Genomic DNA, 23,999 nt, shown 5'->3' with positions numbered 1-23,999 from the left:
CTAGACTATAGACTAGACTATAGACTAGACTATACACTAGACTATAGACTAGACTATAGACTAGACTATAGACTAGACTATAGACTAGCCTATAGACTAGACTATAGACTAGACTATAGACTAGACTATAGACTAGACTATAGACTAGACTATAGACTAACTATAGACTAGACTATAGACTAGACTATAGACTAGACTATAGACTAGACTATAGACTAGACTAGACTATAGACTAGACTATAGACTAGACTATAGACTAGACTATAGACTAGACTATAGACTAGACTATAGACTAGACTATAGACTAGACTAGACTAGACTAGACTAGACTATAGACTAGACTATAGACTAGACTATAGACTAGACCATAGACTAGACTATAGACTAGACCATAGACTAGACTATAGACTAGACTATAGACTAGACTATAGACTAGACTATAGACTAGACTATAGACTAGACTATAGACTAGACTATAGACTAGACTATAGACTAGACTTTAGACTAGACTTTAGACTAGACTATAGACTAGACTAGACTATAGACTAGACTATAGACTAGACTATAGACTAGACTATAGACTAGATTATAGACTAGACTATAGACTAGACTATAGACTAGACTATAGACTAGACTATAGACTAGACTATAGACTAGACTATAGACTAGACTATCGACTAGACTAGTCTATAGTCTAGTCTATAGTTTAGTCTATAGTCTAGTCTATAGACTAGTCTACAGTTTAGTCTACAGTGTAGTCTAAAGTCTAGTCTATAGTCTAGTCTAAAGTCTAGTCTATAGTCTAGTGTTGTCTATAGCCTAGTCTAAAGTCTAGTCCATAGTCTAGTCTATATTCTAGTCTATAGACTTCATTATAGACTAGACTATAGACTAGACTATAGACTAGACTTTAGACTAGACTATAGACTAGACTTTAGACTAGACTATAGACTAGACTAGACTATAGACTAGACTAGACTATAGACTAGACTAGACTATAGACTAGACTATAGACTAGACTATAGACTAGACTATAGACTAGACTATAGACTAGACTAGAGACTAGACTATAGACTAGACTATACACTAGACTATAGACTAGACTATAGACTGGACTATAGACTAGACTATAGACTAGACTATAGACTAGACTATAGACTAGACTATAGACTAGACTATAGACTAGACTATCGACTAGAATATCGACTACACTATCGACTAGACTATCGACTAGACTATAGACTAGACCTTATACTAGACTATAGACTAGACTATAGACTAGACTATAGACTAGACTATAGACTAGACTATAGACTAGACTAGTCTAGTCTATAGTCTAGTCTATAGTCTAGTCTATAGTCTAGTCTATAGTCTAGTCTATAGTCTAGTCTATAGTCTAGTATAAGGTCTAGTCTATAGTCTAGTCTATAGTCTAGTCGATAGTCTAGTCTATAGTCCAGTCTATAGTCTAGTGTATAGTCTAGTCTATAGTCTAGTCTATAGTCTAGTCTATAGTCTAGTCTATAGTCTAGTCTATAGTCTAGTCTATAGTCTAGTATATAGTCTAGTATATAGTCTAGTCTATAGTCTAGTCTATAATCTAGTCTATAGTCTAGTCTATAGTCTAGTCTATAGTCTAGTCTATAGTCTAGTCTATAGTCTAGTCTATAGTCTAGTCTAGTCTAGTCTAGTCTATAGTCTAGTCTATAGTCTAGTCTATAGTCTAGTCTATAGTCTAGTCTATAGTCTAGTCTATAGTCTAGTCTATAGTCTAGTCTATAGTCTAGTCTATAGTCTAGTCTATAGTCTAGTCTATAGTCTAGTATATAGTCTAGTATATAGTCTAGTCTATAGTCTAGTCTATAATCTAGTCTATAGTCTAGTCTATAGTCTAGTCTATAGTCTAGTCTATAGTCTAGTCTAGTCTAGTCTATAGTCTAGTCTAGTCTGTAGTCTAGTCTAAAGTCTAGTCTATAGTCTAGTCTAAAGTCTAGTCTATAGTCTAGTCTATAGTCTAGTCTATAGTGAAGTCTATAGACTAGAATATGGACTAGACTATGGACTAGACTTTAGACTAGGCTATAGACTAGACTAGACTAGACTATAGACTAGACTTTAGACTAGACTATAGACTAGACTTTAGACTACACTGTAGACTAAACTGTAGACTAGTCTATAGACTAGACTATAGACTAAACTATAGACTAGACTATAGACTAGACTATATACTAGACTATAGACTAAACTATAGACTAGTCTATATACTAGACTATAGACTAGACTGTACACTGAACTGTACTCTGAACCATAGGCCTTACTAGACTACAGATTAGACCACAGACTAGGCTCTAGAATAGACTACAGACCAGGCTATAGACTAAACTGTAGACTAGAGTAAAGACTAGGCTATAGACTAAACTATAGGCTAGACTAAAGACTAGGCTGTAGACTAGACTATAGACTAAGCGATGGAATAAGCTATGAACTAGACTTATACCGGACCATAGACTAAACTATAGACTAGACTATAGACCAGACCATAGCCAAGGCTATATACTAGACCTAAACTATAGACTAGACTATTGGCTAAACTAAAGACTAGACTATAGACTCTACTGTATACTATAACACTAAAGGAACGAATTTTCCAATCCTGATCTACAGTAGAGTAAAGAAAGGCAAACAGTGAGAATCTATAACACTAAAAGAGAGCGAATGAAAGAGAGAGATTAAATGATAACAAAAAAAAAACGTAAACAAAAGTAAAAACAGCAAAAACAAATAACACAGTGTAGTAAAAAAAGAAAACAACAGGCATCACAGTGATAAAGTGAATGACGGACTTGTTGGCTTGCTTGCTGCCTGCCACACTTTTATTGTATTTTATTGAGTTTTTGTTATCGTTGTTGTTGTTATTATTGTAAACAAGTTTTACAAAAACAATATAGAGAAGAAAAAACACAATAAATGTTTGCGCTGGTGGAAGATCGTAACAAATTTTTATACAAATTTCAGTCTGGTCTAGACTTTTGAAGGCTGCGGTAACAAGTTTCTGGGAATAAATTTTTATAAAAAAAAAATTATAAAAAAAAAGAAAATTTATTTAAATAAAAATAAAGTGTTAAAGTAAAAAAAAAATAAATTAAATAACAAAAATCAAGTGTTTTGTTTATTCAAATTCGAAAAAAAACGGTTACTTTTAACAACATGATGCGTTCCTCTACTGTACGCTTAGCTTCGCAATTGTTCCGTGCCCCAACTGCAACCAACAGCAGCTGCTGCAGCAGCATCTCTTTAACGCGTTCATTTAACACCAATAATAAACAACAGAATGCGGCTGCCACCGGTGAAACCAATTTAAATAATCAAGGCGATAAATTTCTGCACTATTCCCACGAAGAAGGTTATATCAAGACATCGCCCTTTGAGAATACAATCATACCCAATGTATCGTTGGACAAATATGTTTGGCGTGATTTTAAATTATGGGAAAATAATGTGGCAACGGTAAGTCTTTAAGATTAAAAAAAAAAACTCAAAGTAAAATTTAAAAAACAGCCTTGAAACGTTTTTTTTTTATAAAATCCTTAATTTATTTTTCAAATGTCTCTGGTTTTGCTCTATTTTATACAATTGATCTTAATTTCTTTAAAAAAATTTCAAAAGAAAACATCTCATATTTCTCTTGCCTTTGTATCGGCTTTGATCCATTAAGTTTTCCTTAATAATAATGTGAGATACTTTTCAATTTAGAGGCTGTTTTTTTCACAGCAATTCAATAAAACTTAAATATAATACATCATAATACATTTTATTGTTATATTTTCATTATCTATATGGAGCTTAACGAAAAAACATTGTTGTAGGTTATTTCTACTTTAGAAAAAAAAAAAAAAAACAATATAGAAGATAATCTGAATAGATAATTGTGTAGAAATAATAATTGAAATGTTAAGCAGCAGCAGAAAACAAAGATAAGATTTCGTCAAACGTATTAAGTGATAAAATATTGGAACAAAACAAATAAACAAAAGATTAGAGGATTTAATGAGATTTTTAGGCTTAATGAGGGGTAACAAACCTTGGATGCCATAGGCTAGTCCATATAGAATACAGACTAGACTATAGACTAGGAAATAGACTAGACTATAGAGTTGACTATACTCTAGACTATAAACTAGCCCATATAGAATATAGACTAGACTATAGACTAGACTATAGACTAGACTATATACTACACTATAGACTAGACTATAGACTAGACTAGACTATTGACTAGACTATAGACCAGACTATAGACTATGCTTTTGACTAGACTACATTCTAAACTAGAGATTAGTTTATACTCTGAACTATAGACTAGTTTATACTCTGAACTATAGACTAGTTTATACTCTGAACAATAGACTAGTTTATACTCTGAACTATAGACTAGTCTATACTCTGGACTATAGACTAGACTATAGACTAGAATATAGACTAGATTATAGACTAGACTATAGACTGGACTATAGACCAGACTATAGACTAGACTATAGACTATGCTTTTGACTAGACTACATTCTAAACTAGAGATTAGTTTATACTCTGAACTATAGACTAGTTTATACTCTGAACTATAGACTAGTTTATACTCTGAACTATAGACTAGTCTATACTCTGGACTATAGACTAGACTATAGACTAGACTATAGACTAGATTATAGACTAGACTATAGACTAGACTATTAACTAGACTATAGACCAGACTATAGACTAAACTATAGACTATGCTTTTGACTAGACTACATTCTAAACTAGAGATTAGTTTATACTCTGAACTATAGACTAGTTTATACTCTGAACTACTATAGACTATGCTTTTGACTAGACTACATTCTAAACTAGAGATTAGTTTATACTCTGAACTATAGACTAGTTTATACTCTGAACTATAGACTAGTCTATACTCTGGACTATAGACTAGACTATAGACTAGACTATAGACTAGATTATAGACTAGACTATAGACTAGACTATTAACTAGACTATAGACCAGACTATAGACTAAACTATAGACTATGCTTTTGACTAGACTACATTCTAAACTAGAGATTAGTTTATACTCTGAACTATAGACTAGTTTATACTCTGAACTACAGACTAGTTTATACTCTGAACTATTGACTAGTCTATACTCTGGACTATAGACTAGTTTATACTCTGGACTATAGACTAAACTATAGACTAGACTATAGACTAGATTATAGACTAGACTATAGACTTGACTAGACTATAGACTTGACTAGACTATAGACTAGACTATAGACTAGACTAGAGACTAGACTATAGACTAGACTATAGACTAGACTATAGACTAGACTATAGACTAGACTATAGACTAGACTATAGACTAGACTATAGACTAGACTATAGACTAGACTATAGACTAGACTATAGACTAGACTATAGACTAGACTATAGACTAGACTATAGACTAGACTATAGACTAGACTATAGACTAGACTATAGACTAGACTATAGACTAGACTATAGACTAGACTATAGACTAGACTATAGACTAGACTATAGACTAGACTATAGACTAGACTATAGACTAGACTAGACTAGACTAGACTATAGACTAGACTATAGACTAGACTATAGACTAGACTATAGACTAGACTATAGACTAGACTATAGACTAGACTATAGACTAGACTATAGACTAGACTACTATAGACTAGACTATAGACTAGACTATAGACTAGACTATAGACTAGACTATAGACTAGACTATAGACTAGACTATAGACTAGACTATAGACTAGACTATAGACTAGACTATAGACTAGACTATAGACTAGACTATAGACTAGACTATAGACTAGACTATAGACTAGACTATAGACTAGACTATAGACTAGACTATAGACTAGACTATAGACTAGACTATAGACTAGACTATAGACTAGACTATAGACTAGACTATAGACTAGACTATAGACTAGACTATAGACTAGACTATAGACTAGACTATAGACTAGACTATAGACTAGACTATAGACTAGACTATAGACTAGACTATAGACTAGACTATAGACTAGACTATAGACTAGACTATAGACTAGACTATAGACTAGACTATAGACTAGACTATAGACTAGACTATAGACTAGACTATAGACTAGACTATAGACTAGACTATAGACTAGACTATAGACTAGACTATAGACTAGACTATATACTAGACTATAGACTAGACTATAGACTAGACTATAGACTAGACTATTGACTAGACTATAGACTATGCTTTTGACTAGACTACATTCTAAACTAGAGATTAGTTTATACTCTGAACTATAGACTAGTTTATACTAGTTTATACTCTGAACTATAGACTAGTCTATACTCTGGACTATAGACTAGACTATAGACTAGACTATAGACTAGATTATAGACTAGACTACAGACTAGACTATTGACTAGACTATAGACCAGACTATAGACTAGACTATAGACTATGCTTTTGACTAGACTACATTCTAAACTAGAGATTAGTTTATACTCTGAACTATAGACTAGTTTATACTCTGAATTATAGACTAGTTTATACTCTGAACTATAGACTAGTCTATACTCTGGACTATAGACTAGACTATAGACTAGACTATAGACTAGATTATAGACTAGACTATAGACTAGACTATTGACTAGACTATAGACCAGACTATAGACTAGACTATAGACTATGCTTTTGACTAGACTACATTCTAAACTAGAGATTAGTTTATACTCTGAACTATAGACTAGTTTATACTCTGAACTACAGACTAGTTTATACTCTGAACTATTGACTAGTCTATACTCTGGACTATAGACTAGTTTATACTCTGGACTATAGACTAAACTATAGACTAGACTATAGACTAGATTATAGACTAGACTATAGACTTGACTAGACTGTAGACTAGACTATAGACTAGACTATATACTAGACTGTAGACTAGACTATGGACTAGACTATAGACTAGACTATAGACTAGACTATAGACTAGACTATAGACTAGACTATAGAGTAGACTAGTCTATATTCTTCTCTATAGACTATACTAAACTCTAGATGGTGTATAATTTAGATGGGCTAGTCTATAATCCATAGACATGTCTATTATCTGGTTTATAGCATAGTCTAGATTCCATATTAAGCCATTGTTTGAACTATAGTTTAGTCCATAGTCGGAACTATATTCAAGACTAATGATTAATCTATATTCCGAACTATAATCTAATTTATAATATAGGCTATGGGTGTATATAAGTTTAAAGTATTCCATTTATAATATATTCTAAATTACGTTGTTTTTAAATAAATTTAAAATAAACATTATAAAGTCATTTCGTTTACATTAATTGCATTTGTTTAATTTATTTTAATTTTTTTTATTAAATTCTTATCATTTTATTGTACCTTAGCCTCTAAGAAAAAGTCACATTGTATGCACTAATTGTCTTCCCTTTTCCGCTCTGTCTCTATTGTGAATGTTTAATAAAGTTACATCACTTCTAGTTCACATTTTCAATCTTTTTACAGATTTTGTAATATGTATAGTAATTCACATAATTACTGTTATTAGTGTATATTTGTTTGTTGTTGTTGAGTATTTAAATAAAATACTGTAATTAATAATAAAAAATAATCTACTAAATAATGATAAACTTGACATCAAATATTATTTTTGTTTTGTTATTTAAAAATAAATTTTTCCATTTTATAGAGAGTTTTGTAATTAGTTTAGAAAATGTAAGTTTTAATCAATTTAAAAAGAGTAGTATTTTTACTACTATTTTCAAAAACATACTAAAACTATAAAGTTGAGCTATATTGTTGTTCTTGTCATTAAAATTAAAGTGAAAAGTTAAATTTCGGTCTTTTCGCAAGATTTTAAAAAAGTAGTATTTTCTACTACTATTTTAAGATGTCGGAATATCATAAAAAATTGAGATTTTTAGAGACATTTGCTTAATATTGAAGAAAAAGTTAAAAAAAATTCAATTTTAAGCGATTTGAAAAAAAGTATTACATATTTCTACTACTATTTGAAAAAAAGTACTATTTTGATAAAATCGAGCATTTCTGTTGTTCTTATATTAAAAATAAAGTAAACAATTAAGTTTTTCACTTTTGGAGTGCATTTTAAAAAAGTAGTATTTTCTACTACTACTTTAAAATGTAAAAATTTCATAAAAAATTTAGATTTTTTGAGTCATTTCCTTAATATTACAGACAAAGTTATAAAAAATTTAAATTTTAAGCCATTTAAAAAAGTAGTATTTCTACTACTATTTGTAAAAACGTACTATTTTGATAAAATCAAGCATTTCTGTTGTTCTTATTATTAAAAATAAAGTAAACAATTAAGTTTTTCACTTTTGGCGTGCATTTTAAAAAAGTAGTATTTTCTACTACTATTTCAAAATGTAAATATTTTATAAAAAAATTAGATTTTTTAGAGATATTTCCTTAATATTAAAGAAAAAGTTATAAAAAATTTAAATTTTAAGCCATTTAAAAAAGTAGTATTTCTACTACTATTTGTAAAAACGTACTATTTTGATAAAATCGAGCATTTCTGTTGTTCTTATTATTAAAAATAAAGTAAACAATTGCATTTTCTGACTTTTAGCATGCATTTAAAAAAAGTAGTATTTTCTACTACTATTTGGAAATGTCGAAATTTCATAAAAACATAGATTTTTGGTGTTATTAGCTTAATATTAAATAAATATATAGAAAATTTCAGTTTTTAAGCCATTTGAAAAAAGTAGTATGTATATCTACTACTATTTGAAAAAAGAACTAAATTGATAAAAATCGAGCATTTTTGTTGTTCTTATTATTAAAAATAAAGTAAGCAATTAAATTTTGATCGTATGGCAGGAATTTAAAAAAGTAGTATTTTCTACTACTATTTTAAAATGTCGAAATTTTATAAAAATTTTAAAAAATTATTATAGTTAATTTAATTTCCTTTTTGTTTTAAAATTTTATTTATTAAAAATAATCATTTAAATCCGTTTCACAAGAACTCAAGTTCATGACCCGCCTTATAATACAAATAACTCGATTCTATTTCTCTCACTGTAGTTTGATTTGAAAATTGACGTCACTCTACTCCAAACATTATTAGATTGCACACATATTTATCATCACAATGACAAGCACAAACATTGTTAAATCATATAATTTAAACCGGTAAATTATCATTAGTTTAACAACAACAACCTGATAAAAACAACAGTAATATCTCTCTCTTATCAAAACATAAACAAATAGCAAATGGCTAGAGATAGAGAGAGTGAACAAGTGGCGTTTGCATGCTCTGTTTATGATTGTTTTGATTTGAGCAGACACTCATACACTTATATTCACAACTAAATAAATCTAAATAATTTAGACTAGACTAGACTTTGGACATTGATACATTGGACTTTGAACGTTTAAATTTTAATTCACTAAAAAATATATAAATAAATAAAAACGCAACACACTAACAAATGGCTGCCTAAAAAAATCTATCTAAATGTTTAAAAATAATATTTAAATTAACATCTTTAATGGCTAAATAATGATGCTTAATGATATTGCCCTTCTTTCTAGTTCACACTCACTCTCTCTGTCACTCTCTTTTTAGCTCTGTATGTCATTACATATTACCGTAATCAAACCACAAACAAATGTTTACGATAATGTAAATACGTCCCAACCTTTGCCGGGCTTTAATTGATTTTAATTGTTCTTAAATTGTTGTGTTAAAAAAATTTACATTTTTATTGTTGTTTATTAGTTTATATTTAAAATTATTATATTTAAATTATAAAAAAATATCTATTTTTTTTTTTTTTTGCAGGTCGATGTCATTACCGGCCGCCAATATACTTATGCTGAATTACGCGATTCTAGTGCCGCTTTGGCGGTACGTTTTCAAACAAAATTCAAATTGGTGCAGGGTGATGTTGTAGCCGTCTGTTTGCCCAATTTACCAGAATATCCGGGTGCTGTCTTGGGTGCCATAGAGGCTGGTTTGACAGTGACCACTGTTAATCCGATTTATACAGCTGGTAAGTAAAAAGAAATACTGTAGACAAGACTAGATATTAGGATAAAGACTAGACTACAGACTAGACTATAGACTACACTATGGACTAGACCATATAATAGACTAGACTTTTGAATAAACCATAGACTAGACTATAGACTAGACTATATACTAGACTATAGACTACACTATAGAATAGACTATAAACTACACTATAGACTAGACTATAGACTATAGAATAGACTAGACTGTACAATAGACTAGATTATAGACTACAGTATAGACTCGTCTATAGACTAGATTACAGACTAGACTATAGACTAGACTAGAATAGACTATAGACTAGGCTATAGGCTAGACTATAGACTAGACTATAGACTAGACTATAGACTAGACTATAGACGACTTATAGACTAAACATAGGCTAGACTATAGACTAAATTATAGACTAGACTATAGGAACTAGACAATAGACTAGAATTATAGACTAGACTATAGACTAAGACGAGACATAGACTAGACTATAGACTAGACTAATAGACTAGACTATAGACTAGACTATAGACCTAGACTATAGACTATACTATAGACTATAGACCTAGCACTAAACTAGACTAGACTATAGACGAGACTATAGACTAGACTAATAGACTAGACTATAGACTAGACTATAGAGCTAGACTATAGACTAGACCTATAGACTAGAACTATAGACTAGACTATAGACGAGAACTATAGACTAGACTATAGACTAGACTATAGAGCTAGACTATAGACTAGACTATAGACTAGACTATAGACTAGACTATAGACTAGACTATAGACTAGACTATAGACTAGACTATAGACTAACTATAGACTAGACTATAGACTAGACTATAGACTAGACTATAGACTAGACTATAGACTAGACTATAGACTAGACTATAGACTAGAGACTAGACTAGACATAGACTAGACTATAGACTAGACTATAGACTAGACTATAGACTAGACTATAGACTAGACTATAGACTAGACTATAGACTAGACTATAGACTAGACTATAGACTAGACTATAGACTAGACTATAGACTAGACCTATAGACTAGACTATAGACTAGACTATAGACTAGACTATAGACTAGACTATAGACTAGACTATAGACTAGACTAGACTAGGACTAGACTATAGACTAGACTATAGACTAGACTATAGACTAGACTATAGACTAGACTATAGACTAGACTATAGACTAGACTATAGACTAGGACTATAGACTAGACTATAGACTAGACTATAGACTAGACTATAGACTAGACTATAGACTAGACTATAGACTAGACTATAGACTAGACTATAGACTAGACTATAGACTAGACTATAGACTAGACTATAGACTAGACTATAGACTAGACTATAGACTAGACTATAGACTAGACTATAGACTAGACTATAGATTAGACTATAGACTAGACTATAGACTAGACTATAGACTAGACTATAGACTAGACTATAGACTAGACTATAGACTAGACTATAGACTGACTATAGACTAGACTATAGACAACAGACTATAGACTAGACTATAGACTAGACTATAGACTAGACTATAGACTAGACTATAGACTAGACTATAGACTAGACTATAGACTAGACTATAGACTAGACTATAGACTAGACTATAGACTAGACTATAGACTAGACTATAGACTAGACTATAGACTAGACTATAGATTAGACTATAGACTAGACTATACTAGACTATAGACTAGACTATAGACTAGACTATAGACTAGACTATAGACTAGACTATAGACTAGACTATAGACTAGACTATATAGACTAGACTATACTAGACTATAGACTAGACTATAGACTAGACTAGACTATAGACTAGACTATAGACTAGACTATAGACTAGACTATAGACTAGACTATAGACTAGACTATAGACTAGACTATAGACTAGACTATAGACTAGACTATAGACTAGACTATAGACTAGACTATAGACTAGACTATAGACTAGACTATAGACTAGACTATAGACTAGACTATAGACTAGACTATAGACTAGACTATAGACTAGACTATAGACTAGACTATAGACTAGACTATAGACTAGACTATAGACTAGACTAGACTATAGACTAGACTAGACTATAGACTAGACTAGACTATAGACTAGACTGACTATAGACTAGACTAGACTAGACTATAGACTATAGACTAGACTAGACTATAGACTAGACTAGACTAGACTAGACTATAGACTATAGACTAGACTAGACTATAGACTATAGACTAGACTAGACTATAGACTAGACTAGACTATAGAGACTAGACTATAGACTAGACTAGACTAGACTATAGACTAGACTAGACTAGACTATAGACTAGACTAGACTATAGACTAGACTATAGACTAGACTATAGACTAGACTATAGACTAGACTATAGACTAGACTATAGACTAGACTATAGACTAGACTAGACTATAGACTAGACTAGACTAGACTATAGACTAGACTAGACTATAGACTAGACTATAGACTAGACTATAGACTAGACTATAGACTAGACTATAGACTAGACTATAGACTAGACTATAGACTAGACTATAGACTAGACTATAGACTAGACTGTAGACTAGACTATAGACTAGACTATAGACTAGACTATAGACTAGACTATAGACTAGACTATAGACTAGACTATAGACTAGACTATAGACTAGACTATAGACTAGACTATAGACTAGACTATAGACTAGACTATAGACTAGACTATAGACTAGACTATAGACTAGACTATAGACTAGACTAGACTATAGACTAGACTAGACTATAGACTAGACTAGACTAGACTATAGACTAGACTAGACTATAGACTAGACTAGACTATAGACTAGACTAGACTATAGACTAGACTATAGACTAGACTATAGACTAGACTATAGACTAGACTATAGACTAGACTATAGACTAGACTATAGACTAGACTATAGACTAGACTATAGACTAGACTATAGACTAGACTATAGACTAGACTATAGACTAGACTATAGACTAGACTATAGACTAGACTATAGACTAGACTATAGACTAGACTATAGACTAGACTATAGACTAGACTATAGACTAGACTATAGACTAGACTATAGACTAGACTATAGACTAGACTATAGACTAGACTATAGACTAGACTATAGACTAGACTATAGACTAGACTATAGACTAGACTATAGACTAGACTATAGACTAGACTATAGACTAGACTATAGACTAGACTATAGACTAGACTATAGACTAGACTATAGACTAGACTATAGACTAGACTATAGACTAGACTATAGACTAGACTATAGACTAGACTATAGACTAGACTATAGACTAGACTATAGACTAGACTATAGACTAGACTATAGACTAGACTATAGACTAGACTATAGACTAGACTATAGACTAGACTATAGACTAGACTATAGACTAGACTATAGACTAGACTATAGACTAGACTATAGACTAGACTATAGACTAGACTATAGACTAGACTATAGACTAGACTATAGACTAGACTATAGACTAGACTATAGACTAGACTATAGACTAGACTATAGACTAGACTATAGACTAGACTATAGACTAGACTATAGACTAGACTATAGACTAGACTATAGACTAGACTATAGACTAGACTATAGACTAGACTATAGACTAGACTATAGACTAGACTATAGACTAGACTATAGACTAACTATAGACTAGACTATAGACTAGACTATAGACTAGCTATAGACTAGACTATAGACTACTAAGCTACTATAGACTATACTATAGACTAGACTATAGACTAGACTATAGACTAGACTATAGACTAGACTATAGACTAGACTATAGACTAGACTATAGACTAGACTATAGACTAGACTATAGACTAGACTATAGACTAGACTATAGACTAGACTATAGACTAGACTATAGACTAGACTATAGACTAGACTATAGACTAGACTATAGACTAGACTATAGACTAGACTATAGACTAGACTATAGTCTCGACTATAGACTATAGACTAGACTGTAAAATGTATCTTTTAAAAACTTAATGGATATACATAAGTTAAAATTTGATAAATTTGGTGAAAATTGAATTATTTACTTTTTTGCCTCAATAATTTTAAAGTGCAATCAGTCAATTATTATTGTTTTTATATATAACATTTTTAAACAAATAAATAGCAACAATTTAAAACAATTTCGCATTAATACTAATAATAACCAACCAAACCATCCACTCACTATCTAAAGCGATCAATGGACTTTGTTCAAGGTAAAATTGGCATGAATGTAATGTATATAAAAAAACTCAGTCAGTCGATCGATCTGTGGTAGAAAAAATCGTTAAATGTATAAAATAGCGTAAAAGAATTTAACTGAAAAAGATTTATATTAATGTAGAAAAAGATCAATAAACTGTTTTGATATTTTGTTATTAAACTAATGATTTTTGGATTACTGGTAAGTGATTCTATTTGGTATATATGTTATGATTCTAGTCCAACCTTGAACTTTGTTTTTTATACTTTTTTGAATTTTCTTGCAATTTAAACAATTATTTGCGCCACACTTTAAATTGTTTATTTTTCTTGTTGTTTCAAATTTGTTTGCCAATAAATTTGCCGGTTTTTTTTTTGTATAAAAAAATTAATTAAATTTTCATAATGCGTAAATTTTTGGCAAAAATACAAAATATTTAACACAGCAGGCGCAGGTTAATAATTAAATTGTTGGATTTCTATTAAAAAACCCCCACCCACCTTTTCAGAAATAGTATCTAATCGAGTAGTTATTATAAAGCAAAACATTTTAAACGCTTTATTAGAAGTATATTCAAACAAATATGTACATGACTTTTTAAATATTTTTAGCAGATAAGATTAAAAATCGTGCCATAAAAGAAAAGTCCACAATTTAGAGGGGGTGCAAAGTCTCCGGGGTAATGACCTAATTTCTAGCAAAAGTCACACGTCTTATTATTTAAACGGTGAGCAAATGTTTATGGGTGACAGATAAAAAAATTTCACAAAATCATTAAAATCTGTTTAATTGTTTTAAAGCAAATTCTAGATTTTCAAAAGGGGTTCTAGACCTCAGGTGCTATTAAGATAAGCTACAATAAACTAATACATACTAGTAAAGAATAGTAATTAAAAAAAAACTAAAATTAAGTTATAAATTACAATTTAAATATAAATATTTTTATATTATTATTATTTTTTTATACACTCAATATATTTATAACTATAACTTAATAAATTGCAATTAATTGAAAGTGAAACTTGACACCTTTTTTCCTATTCCATTTAACAATTTGTTTTACAATTGTTTTATACATGCTTTTTTAATCTTTAATATTTATACAACATTTGCTAATGTAATTATCTTTATGAATGGTGATTAAATTTCAAATTATTTATGCGTTGACATTTATAAAAATAAAACCCATATGTGTTCTTGTGACTTTTATACAAAAACAATTATAATTTAATCTGTATTATTAAATAATTGCAAATTTCTACAGTTAAATCACCAAAAACGTTATTAATTTAATGCTATAGTCTAGTTTAACTATAGCCTAATGATAAGTCAAGTCTAGTTTATTGTCTAGTCTGTCTATAGTCTGGTCTATCTATAGTCTAGTTAGTTAGTTAGTTGGTTAGTTATTTAGTTAGTTAGTTAGTTAGTGGTTAGTTAGTTAGTTAGTTAGTTAGTTAGTTAGCTAGTAGTTAGTTAGTTAGTTAGTTAGTTAGTTAGTTAGTTAGTTAGTTAGTTAGTTAGTTAGGTTAGTAGTTAGTTAGTTAGTTAGTTAGTTAGTTAGTTAGTTAGTTAGTTAGTTAGTTAGTTAGTTAGTTAGTTAGTTAGTTAGTTAGTTAGTTAGTTAGTTAGTTAGTTAGTTAGTTAGTTAGTTAGTTAGTTAGTTAGTTAGTTAGTTAGTTAGTTAGTTAGTTAGTTAGTTAGTTAGTTAGTTAGTTAGTTAGTTAGTTAGTTAGTTAGTTAGTTAGTTAGTTAGTTAGTTAGTTAGTTAGTTAGTTAGTTAGTTAGTTAGTTAGTTAGTTAGTTAGTAGTTAGTTAGTTAGTTAGTTAGTTAGTTAGTTAGTTAGTTAGTTAGTTAGTTAGTTAGTTAGTTAGTTAGTTAGTTAGTTAGTTAGTTAGTTAGTTAGTTAGTTAGTTAGTTAGTTAGTTAGTTAGTTAGTTAGTTAGTAGTTAGTTAGTTAGTTAGTTAGTTAGTTAGTTAGTTAGTTAGTTAGTTAGTTAGTTAGTTAGTTAGTTAGTTAGTTAGTTAGTTAGTTAGTTAGTTAGTTAGTTAGTTAGTTAGTTCGTTAGTTAGTTAGTTAGTTAGTTAGTTAGTTTTTTAGTTTCTAGTTTTCTAGTCTATAGTCTAGTCTACAGTCTAGTCTGCAGTCTAGTCTACAGTCTAGTCTATAGTTTAGTCTACAGTCTAGTCTATAGTCCACTCTATAGTCTGGTCTATAGTCTAGTCTATAGTCTAGTCTATAGTCTAGTCTATAGTCTATATAGTCTAGTCTATAGTCTAGTCTATAGTCTAGTCTCTAGTCTGGTCTATAGTCTACTCTATAGTATAGCCTATAGTCAAGTCTATAGTCTAGTCTAATCTATAGACTAATCTATAGTCTAGTCTATAGTCTAGTCTAGTCTAGTCTATAGTCTATAGTCTATAATCTATAGTCTATAGTCTATAGTCTATAGTCTATAGTCTATAGTCTATAGTCTATAGTCTATAGTCTATAGTCTATAGTCTATAGTCTATAGTCTATAGTCTATAGTCTAGTCTAGTCTAGTCTAGTCTAGTCTAGTCTAGTCTAGTCAATAGTCTAGTTTACAGTGTAGTCTGTAGTCTAGTTTACAGTGTAGTCTATAGTCTAGTTTATAGTCTAGTCTATAGTCTAGTCTATAGTCTAGTCTATAGTCTAAGCTTATAGCCTAGTCTATAGTCTAGTCTATAGTCTACTCTATAGTCTAGTTACAGTGTAGTCTATAGTCTAGTCTACAGTCTATTCTAATCTATAGACTAATCTATAGTCTAGTCTATAGTAGTCTATAGTAGACTAGACTATAGACTAGTCATAGACTAGTCTATAGTCTAGTCTATAGTCCTAGTCTATAGTCTAGTCTATAGTCTAGTCTAAGTTAGTCTAAAGTCTAGTCTTAGTCTAGTCTATAGTCTAGTCTATATAGTCTAGTCTATAGTTAGTCTATAGTCTAGTCTATAGTCTAGTCTATAGTCTAGTCTATAGTTAGTCTATAGTCTAGTCTATAGTCTAGTCTATAGTCCTAGTCTATAGTCTAGTCTAGGTCTATAGTCTAGTCTAGTCTCTAGTCTAGTCTATAGTCTATAGTCTAGTCTATAGTCTAGTCTATAGTCTAGTCTATAGTCTAGTCTATAGTCTAGTCTATATTCTAGTCTATAGTCTAGTCTATAGTCTAGTCTATAGTCTAGTCTATAGTCTAGTCTATAGTCTAGTCTATAGTCTAGTCTATAGTCTAGTCTATAGTCTAGTCTATAGTCTAGTCTATAGTCTAGTCTATAGTCTAGTCTATAGTCTAGTCTATAGTCTAGTCTATAGTCTAGTCTATAGTCTAGTCTATAGTCTAGTCTATAGTCTAGTCTATAGTCTAGTCTATAGTCTAGTCTATAGTCTAGTCTATAGTCTAGTATATAGTCTAGTCTATAGTCTAGTTTATAGTCTAGTCTATAGTCTAGTCTATAGTCTAGTCTATGGTCTAGTCTATAGTCTAGTCTATAGTCTAGTCTATAATCTAGTCTATAGTCTAGTCTATAGTCTAGTCTATAGTTTAGTTTATAGTCTAGTCTGTAGTCTAGTCTATAGTCTAGTCTATAGTCTAGTCTATGGTCTAGTCTATAGTCTAGTCTATAGTCTAGTCTATAGTCTAGTCTATAGTCTAGTCTATAGTCTAGTCTATAGTCTAGTATATAGTCTAGTCTATAGTCTAGTCTATAGTCTAGTCTATAGTCTAGTTCATAGTCTAGCCTATAGCCTAGTCTATAGTCTATTCTATAGTCTAGTCTATAATCTAGTCTATAGTCTAGTCTATGGTCTAGTCTACAGTGTAGTCTATAGTCTAGTCTATAGTCTAGTCCATAATCTAGTTCATAGTCTAGTCTATATTCTAGTTTATAGTCTAGTCTATAGTCTAGTATATAGACTAGTCTGTACTGCAGTCTACAGTCTAGTCTATAGTCTAGTCTATAGTCTAGTCTATAGTCTAGTCTATAGTCTAGTCTAGTCTATAGTCTAGTCTATAGTCTAGTCTATACTCTAGTCTATAGTCTAGTCTATAGTCTAGTCTATAGTCTAGTCTATAGTCTAGTCTATAATCTAGTCTATAGTCTAGTCTACAGTCTAGTCTATAGTCTATTCTATAGTCTATTCTATAGTCTAGTCTATAAACTAATCTATAGTCTAGTCCATAGTCTAGTCTTTAGTCTACTCTATAGTCTAGTCAATCTAGAGTATAGCCTTTTCTATTTTCTATAGTCTTGCCAAAAATCTAGTAATTTTTCTAGCCTTAAGTCTAGTCTCTAGGTTAGTCTATATTAGAGTCTATAATCCAATCTGTTGTAGTCTTTTTTTCTAAAAAAATTAAAAAGAATTTATGAGACTGAATATGACAACAAACTGCTAGTAGCAGCACATTCCCGCAGCGATGTGCAGCATGAATCACAATGCAAAAATCTAATTTTAGCGATGACTGCAACACATTGTTGCAGAAGATTGCAAAAATGTGCATAAAATATACAGCAACAAAAACACATCACAAAACAAAAATAAAAAAATTAATTCCATTTAAAATAAAAAATCTTCTCTCACTTCATTTCTTCCAGAGGAAATTGCCCGACAATTAACCTTCAGCAATGCCAAATTTATTATAGGCACTTCGGTGGGTTACTCCGTCCTAGTAGAAGCCTGTAAGTTAGCTAAAAAACAATTACCCATTGCCTGTGTACGCATGAATCCCAGTGATGCACTGCCGGCAGGAGCCATCGATTTCTATGAACTTTTCAAATATAGTGGAGATGTAGATTTTTCACAATTAAAACAATACGACGTAAATCCCAATAGTATGGTTTTCTTACCCTTCTCTTCGGGTACTACCGGTTTGCCCAAGGGTGTTATGCTATCCCACCGGAATATCTCATCAAATTGTGAAATGGTTCAGTGTGTTTTGGATGTAGATTGTACTAAAAAGCAAGAAGTTTTACCCTGTGTCCTGCCATTCTTCCACATTTATGGCCTGACGGTGATAATGATATCGAAATTGGGACAGGGTGCTAAACTGGTGACATTGCCTCAATTTAAACCAGAAGATTTGATGAAAGCTTTGTATGAGTATAAGAGTACGATGTTGAATGTGGTGCCACCAATAGGTAAGTAGTGTTAGTAATATAAATGGGATTATTTTGTCTTTAATGTAGTTTTTGTTTATAGCTCTTTTCATGATTAATCATCCTAAGGTTACACAGGAAACTTGCCCCGAACTACGAGTGGTTTTGAGCGGTGCAGCTCCCATTGGTGTAACAGATGTAGAACGTTTTATAAAGAAGTAAGTTTAAGGAACTGAACTAGAATAGAACTGGAACAGAACTACAAGAGGACTGGAAGAGGACTGGAAGAGAACTAGAACAGAACTAGAACAGAACTAGAACAGAACTAGAACAGAACTAGAACAGAACTAGAACAGAACTAAAACAGAACTAAAACAGAACTAGAACAGAACTAGAACAGAACTAGAACAGAACTAGAACAGAACTAGAACAGAACTAGAACAGAACTAGAACAGAACTAGAACAGAACTAGAACAGAACTAGAACAGAACTAGAACAGAACTAGAACAGAACTAGAACAGAACTAGAACAGAACTAGAACAGAACTAGAACAGAACTAGAACAGAACTAGAACAGAACTAGAACAGAACTAGAACAGAACTAGAACAGAACTAGAACAGAACTAGAACAGAACTAGAACAGAACTAGAACAGAACTAGAACAGAACTAGAACAGAACTAGAACAGAACTAGAACAGAACTAGAACAGAACTAGAACAGAACTAGAACAGAACTAGAACAGAACTAGAACAGAACTAGAACAGAACTAGAACAGAACTAGAACAGAACTAGAACAGAACTAGAACAGAACTAGAACAGAACTAGAACAGAACTAGAACAGAACTAGAACAGAACTAGAACAGAACTAGAACAGAACTAGAACAGAACTAGAACAGAACTAGAACAGAACTAGAACAGAACTAGAACAGAACTAGAACAGAACTAGAACAGAACTAGAACAGAACTAGAACAGAACTAGAACAGAACTAGAACAGAACTAGAACTAGAACAGAACTAGGAAACAGAACTAGAACAGAACTAGAACAGAACTAGAACAGAACTAGAACAGAACTAGAACAGAAATAGAACAGAACTAGAACAGAACTAGAACAGAACTAGAACAGAACTAGAACAGAAACTAGAACAGAACTAGAACAGAACTAGAACAGAACTAGAACAGAACTAGAACAGAACTAGAACAGAACTAGAACAGAAACTAGAACAGAACTAGAACAGAAAAACTAGAACAGAACTAGAACAGAACTAGAATAGAACTAGAACAGAACTAGAACAGAACTAGAACAGAACTAGAACAGAACTAGAACAGAACTAGAACAGAACTAGAATAGAACTAGAACAGAACTAGAACAGAACTAGAACAGAACTAGAACAGAACTAGAACAGAACTAGAACAGAACTAGAACAGAACTAGAACAGAACTGGAACAGAACTAGAACAGAACTAGAACAGAACTAGAATACAGAACTAGAACAGAACTAGAACAGAACTAGAACAGAACTAGAAACAGAACTAGAACAGAACTAGAACAGAACTAGAACAGAACTAGAACAGAACTAAACAGAACTAGAACAGAACTATAACAGAACTAGAACAGAACTAGAACAGAACTAGAACAGAACTGGAACAGAACTAGAACAGAACTAGAACAGAACTAGAACAGAACTAGAACAGAACTAGAACAGAACTAGAACAGAACTAGAACAGTACTAGAACAGTACTAGAACAGAACTAGAACAGAACTAGAACAGAACTATAACAGAACTAGAACAGAACTAGAACAGAACTAGAACAGAACTAGAACAGAACTAGAACAGAACTAGAACAGAACTAGAACAGAACTAGAACCAAAATTTTTAACATTGTCTTCATTTCTCATTTCCTTAGGTTCCCCAAAACTAAGTTCCTTCAGGGCTACGGCATGACCGAAGCCTCCCCCGTAGTACTCATGACTGCCTCAGATAATACACGTTATGCTTCTACCGGCTTCCCGACCCCCCATACTGAAGCTAAAATTGTTCCTCTAGATGGTCAAGATCACAAGGGTTTAGGACCCAATCAAACTGGTGAACTATGTGTAAGAGGGCCTCAAGTTATGGAGGGCTATTTGAATAACGAAGAAGCTACAAGAGATACTTTCTATCCTGGAGGCTGGTTACGTACTGGAGATGTGGCCTATTACGATGACGAAGGCTATTTCTATATAACTGATCGTATGAAGGAATTGATTAAGGTCAAGGGATTCCAAGTACCTCCGGCCGAGTTAGAGGCCATTTTAAGAGATCATCCCAAAATTTTAGAGGCTGCTGTCTTTGGTATACCCCATCCCATCAATGGAGAGGCTCCACGTGCCTTGGTAGTGTTAAGAGAAAATATGCAGGCCACAGAGGAGGAGATCTATAATTATGTGGCTGAAAAAGTGGCTGTTTATAAGAAATTGGAGGGTGGCATTATTTTTGTAGACGAAGTACCCAAAAATCCCACCGGTAAAATCTTAAGAAAAGTATTGAAAGAAAAATATTCCAGTTAAAAAAGACATGAAACGTTTTATTATTATTATTATTATTATAAGTTTAGTTTGTAACACAATAAGATTTTTTTAGTTTAAGTGTTAAATTAAAGGGGGGGCTTAGAGTATTTTTGTTAAATGTATATAAAATACTTTTTTAAAGGGACCTTTTTTCTTAAAAAATGCATTTATTAGCAATGATTTTTAATTTTGTTAAAAAATTTTATTAAAAATTATAAGGTTCCTTTTATTATTTTTATTATATTACTTACTGAGAATGTATATTTTTTAATTTGTTTCCAATTGTGCAGAAATGCAAGAAATTTATAATTTGATGATTTTTTAGTAAGTTCTAAGACTTCTCTAAAGAGAAAAAATTAATTATAAAAAAAATTCAACTGTTTTTTTTAAGATTTTGATTAAAATTCTCGTAATAAAATATATTATTGTTTTTTGATAAATAACTGAGTTTTATTCAAAAAGAAATATTCCCCCACAACTTATTCTGTACTTTTTCAAACTAATAAACATTTGATAAGTAGTCCACATTGTATTCAGTCTAGTATATAGTCTAGCCTACAGTCAAGTCAATTGCCTAATCTATAGTCTAGTCTATAGTCAAGTCAATGGCCTAATCTATAGTCTAGTTTTTAGTCTTGTATATAGTCAAGTTTATAATCTAGTATGTAGTCTAGTCTATAGTGTAGTCTATAGTCTAGTCTATAATCTAGTCTATAGTGTAGTCTACAGTCTAGTATATAGTCAAGTCTATAGTGTAGTCTATAGTCTAGTCTATAATCTAGTCTATAGTGTAGTCTATAGTCTAGTATATAGTCAAGTCTATAGTATGGTCTATATTCTAGTCTATAGTCTAGTATATAGTCAAGTCTATAGTGTAGTCTATATTCTAGTCTATAGTCTAGTATATAGTCTAATCTATAGTCTAATCTATAGTCTAGTCTATAGTCTAGTCTATAGTCTAGTCTATAGTCTAGTCTATAGTCTATTCTATAGTCTAGTCTATAGTCTAGTCTATAGTCTAGTCTATAGTCTAGTCTAAAGTTTAGTCTATAGTCTAGTCTATAGTCTAGTCTATAGTCTAGTCTATAGTCTAGTCTATAGTCTAGTCTACAGTCTAGTATAGTCTAGTCTATAGTCTAGTCTATAGTCTAGTCTATAGTCTAGTCTATAGTCTAGTCTAGTCTAGTCTAGTCTATAGTCTAGTCTATAGTCTAGTCTATTAGTCTAGTCTAGTCTAGTCTAGTCTAGTCTATAGTCTAGTCTATAGTCTAGTCTATAGTCTAGTCTATAGTCTAGTCTATAGTCTAGTCTATAGTCTAGTATATAGTCAAGTCTATAGTGTAGTCTATAGTCTAGTCTATAATCTAGTCTATAGTCTAGTCTATAATCTAGTCTATAGTGTAGTCTATAGTCTAGTATATAGTCAAGTCTATAGTATGGTCTATATTCTAGTCTATAGTCTAGTATATAGTCAAGTCTATAGTGTAGTCTATATTCTAGTCTATAGTCTAGTATATAGTCTGATCTATAGTCTAATCTATAGTCTAATCTATAGTCTAGTCTATAGTCTAGTCTATAGTCTAGTCTATAGTCTAGTCTATAGTCTAGTCTATAGTCTAGTCTATAGTCTAGTCTAGTCTAGTCTAGTCTATAGTCTAGTCTATAGTCTAGTCTATAGTCTAGTCTAGTCTATAGTCTATAGTCTAGTCTATAGTCTAGTCTATAGTCTAGTCTATAGTCTAGTCTATAGTCTAGTCTATAGTCTAGTCTATAGTCTAGTCTATAGTCTAGTCTATAGTCTAGTCTATAGTCTAGTCTATAGTCTAGTCTATAGTCTAGTCTATAGTCTAGTCTATAGTCTAGTCTATAGTCTAGTCTATAGTCTAGTCTATAGTCTAGTCTATAGTCTTGTCTATAGTCTAGTCTATAGTCTAGTCTATAGTCTAGTCTATAGTCTAGTC

At 31.3% G+C, this 23,999-nt stretch overlaps 1 protein-coding gene across 1 annotated transcript; it reads left to right on the top strand.

Moving 5' to 3' along the window:
- The first annotated feature begins 2,745 nt into the window (after positions 1-2,745).
- Positions 2,746-22,473, top strand: LOC119603958 (probable 4-coumarate--CoA ligase 3). The gene is made up of 5 exons (XM_037956263.1): positions 2,746-3,507; positions 9,891-10,101; positions 18,991-19,533; positions 19,595-19,709; positions 21,396-22,473. Exons 1-5 carry the CDS (start codon positions 3,208-3,210, stop codon positions 22,036-22,038), a joined length of 1,812 nt encoding a protein of 603 aa, XP_037812191.1. The 5' UTR covers positions 2,746-3,207; the 3' UTR covers positions 22,039-22,473.
- Positions 22,474-23,999: the final 1,526 nt, after the last annotated feature.

The sequence above is a fragment of the Lucilia sericata genome, unplaced genomic scaffold, assembly GCF_015586225.1.
Source record: "Lucilia sericata isolate MDLA Ls3-8-SP2 unplaced genomic scaffold, ASM1558622v1 Contig000349F_arrow, whole genome shotgun sequence".
NCBI lineage: Eukaryota > Metazoa > Arthropoda > Insecta > Diptera > Calliphoridae > Lucilia > Lucilia sericata.
Note: the sequence above shows the minus strand (reverse complement) of the source record. Positions and strands in the feature narration are given on the sequence as shown.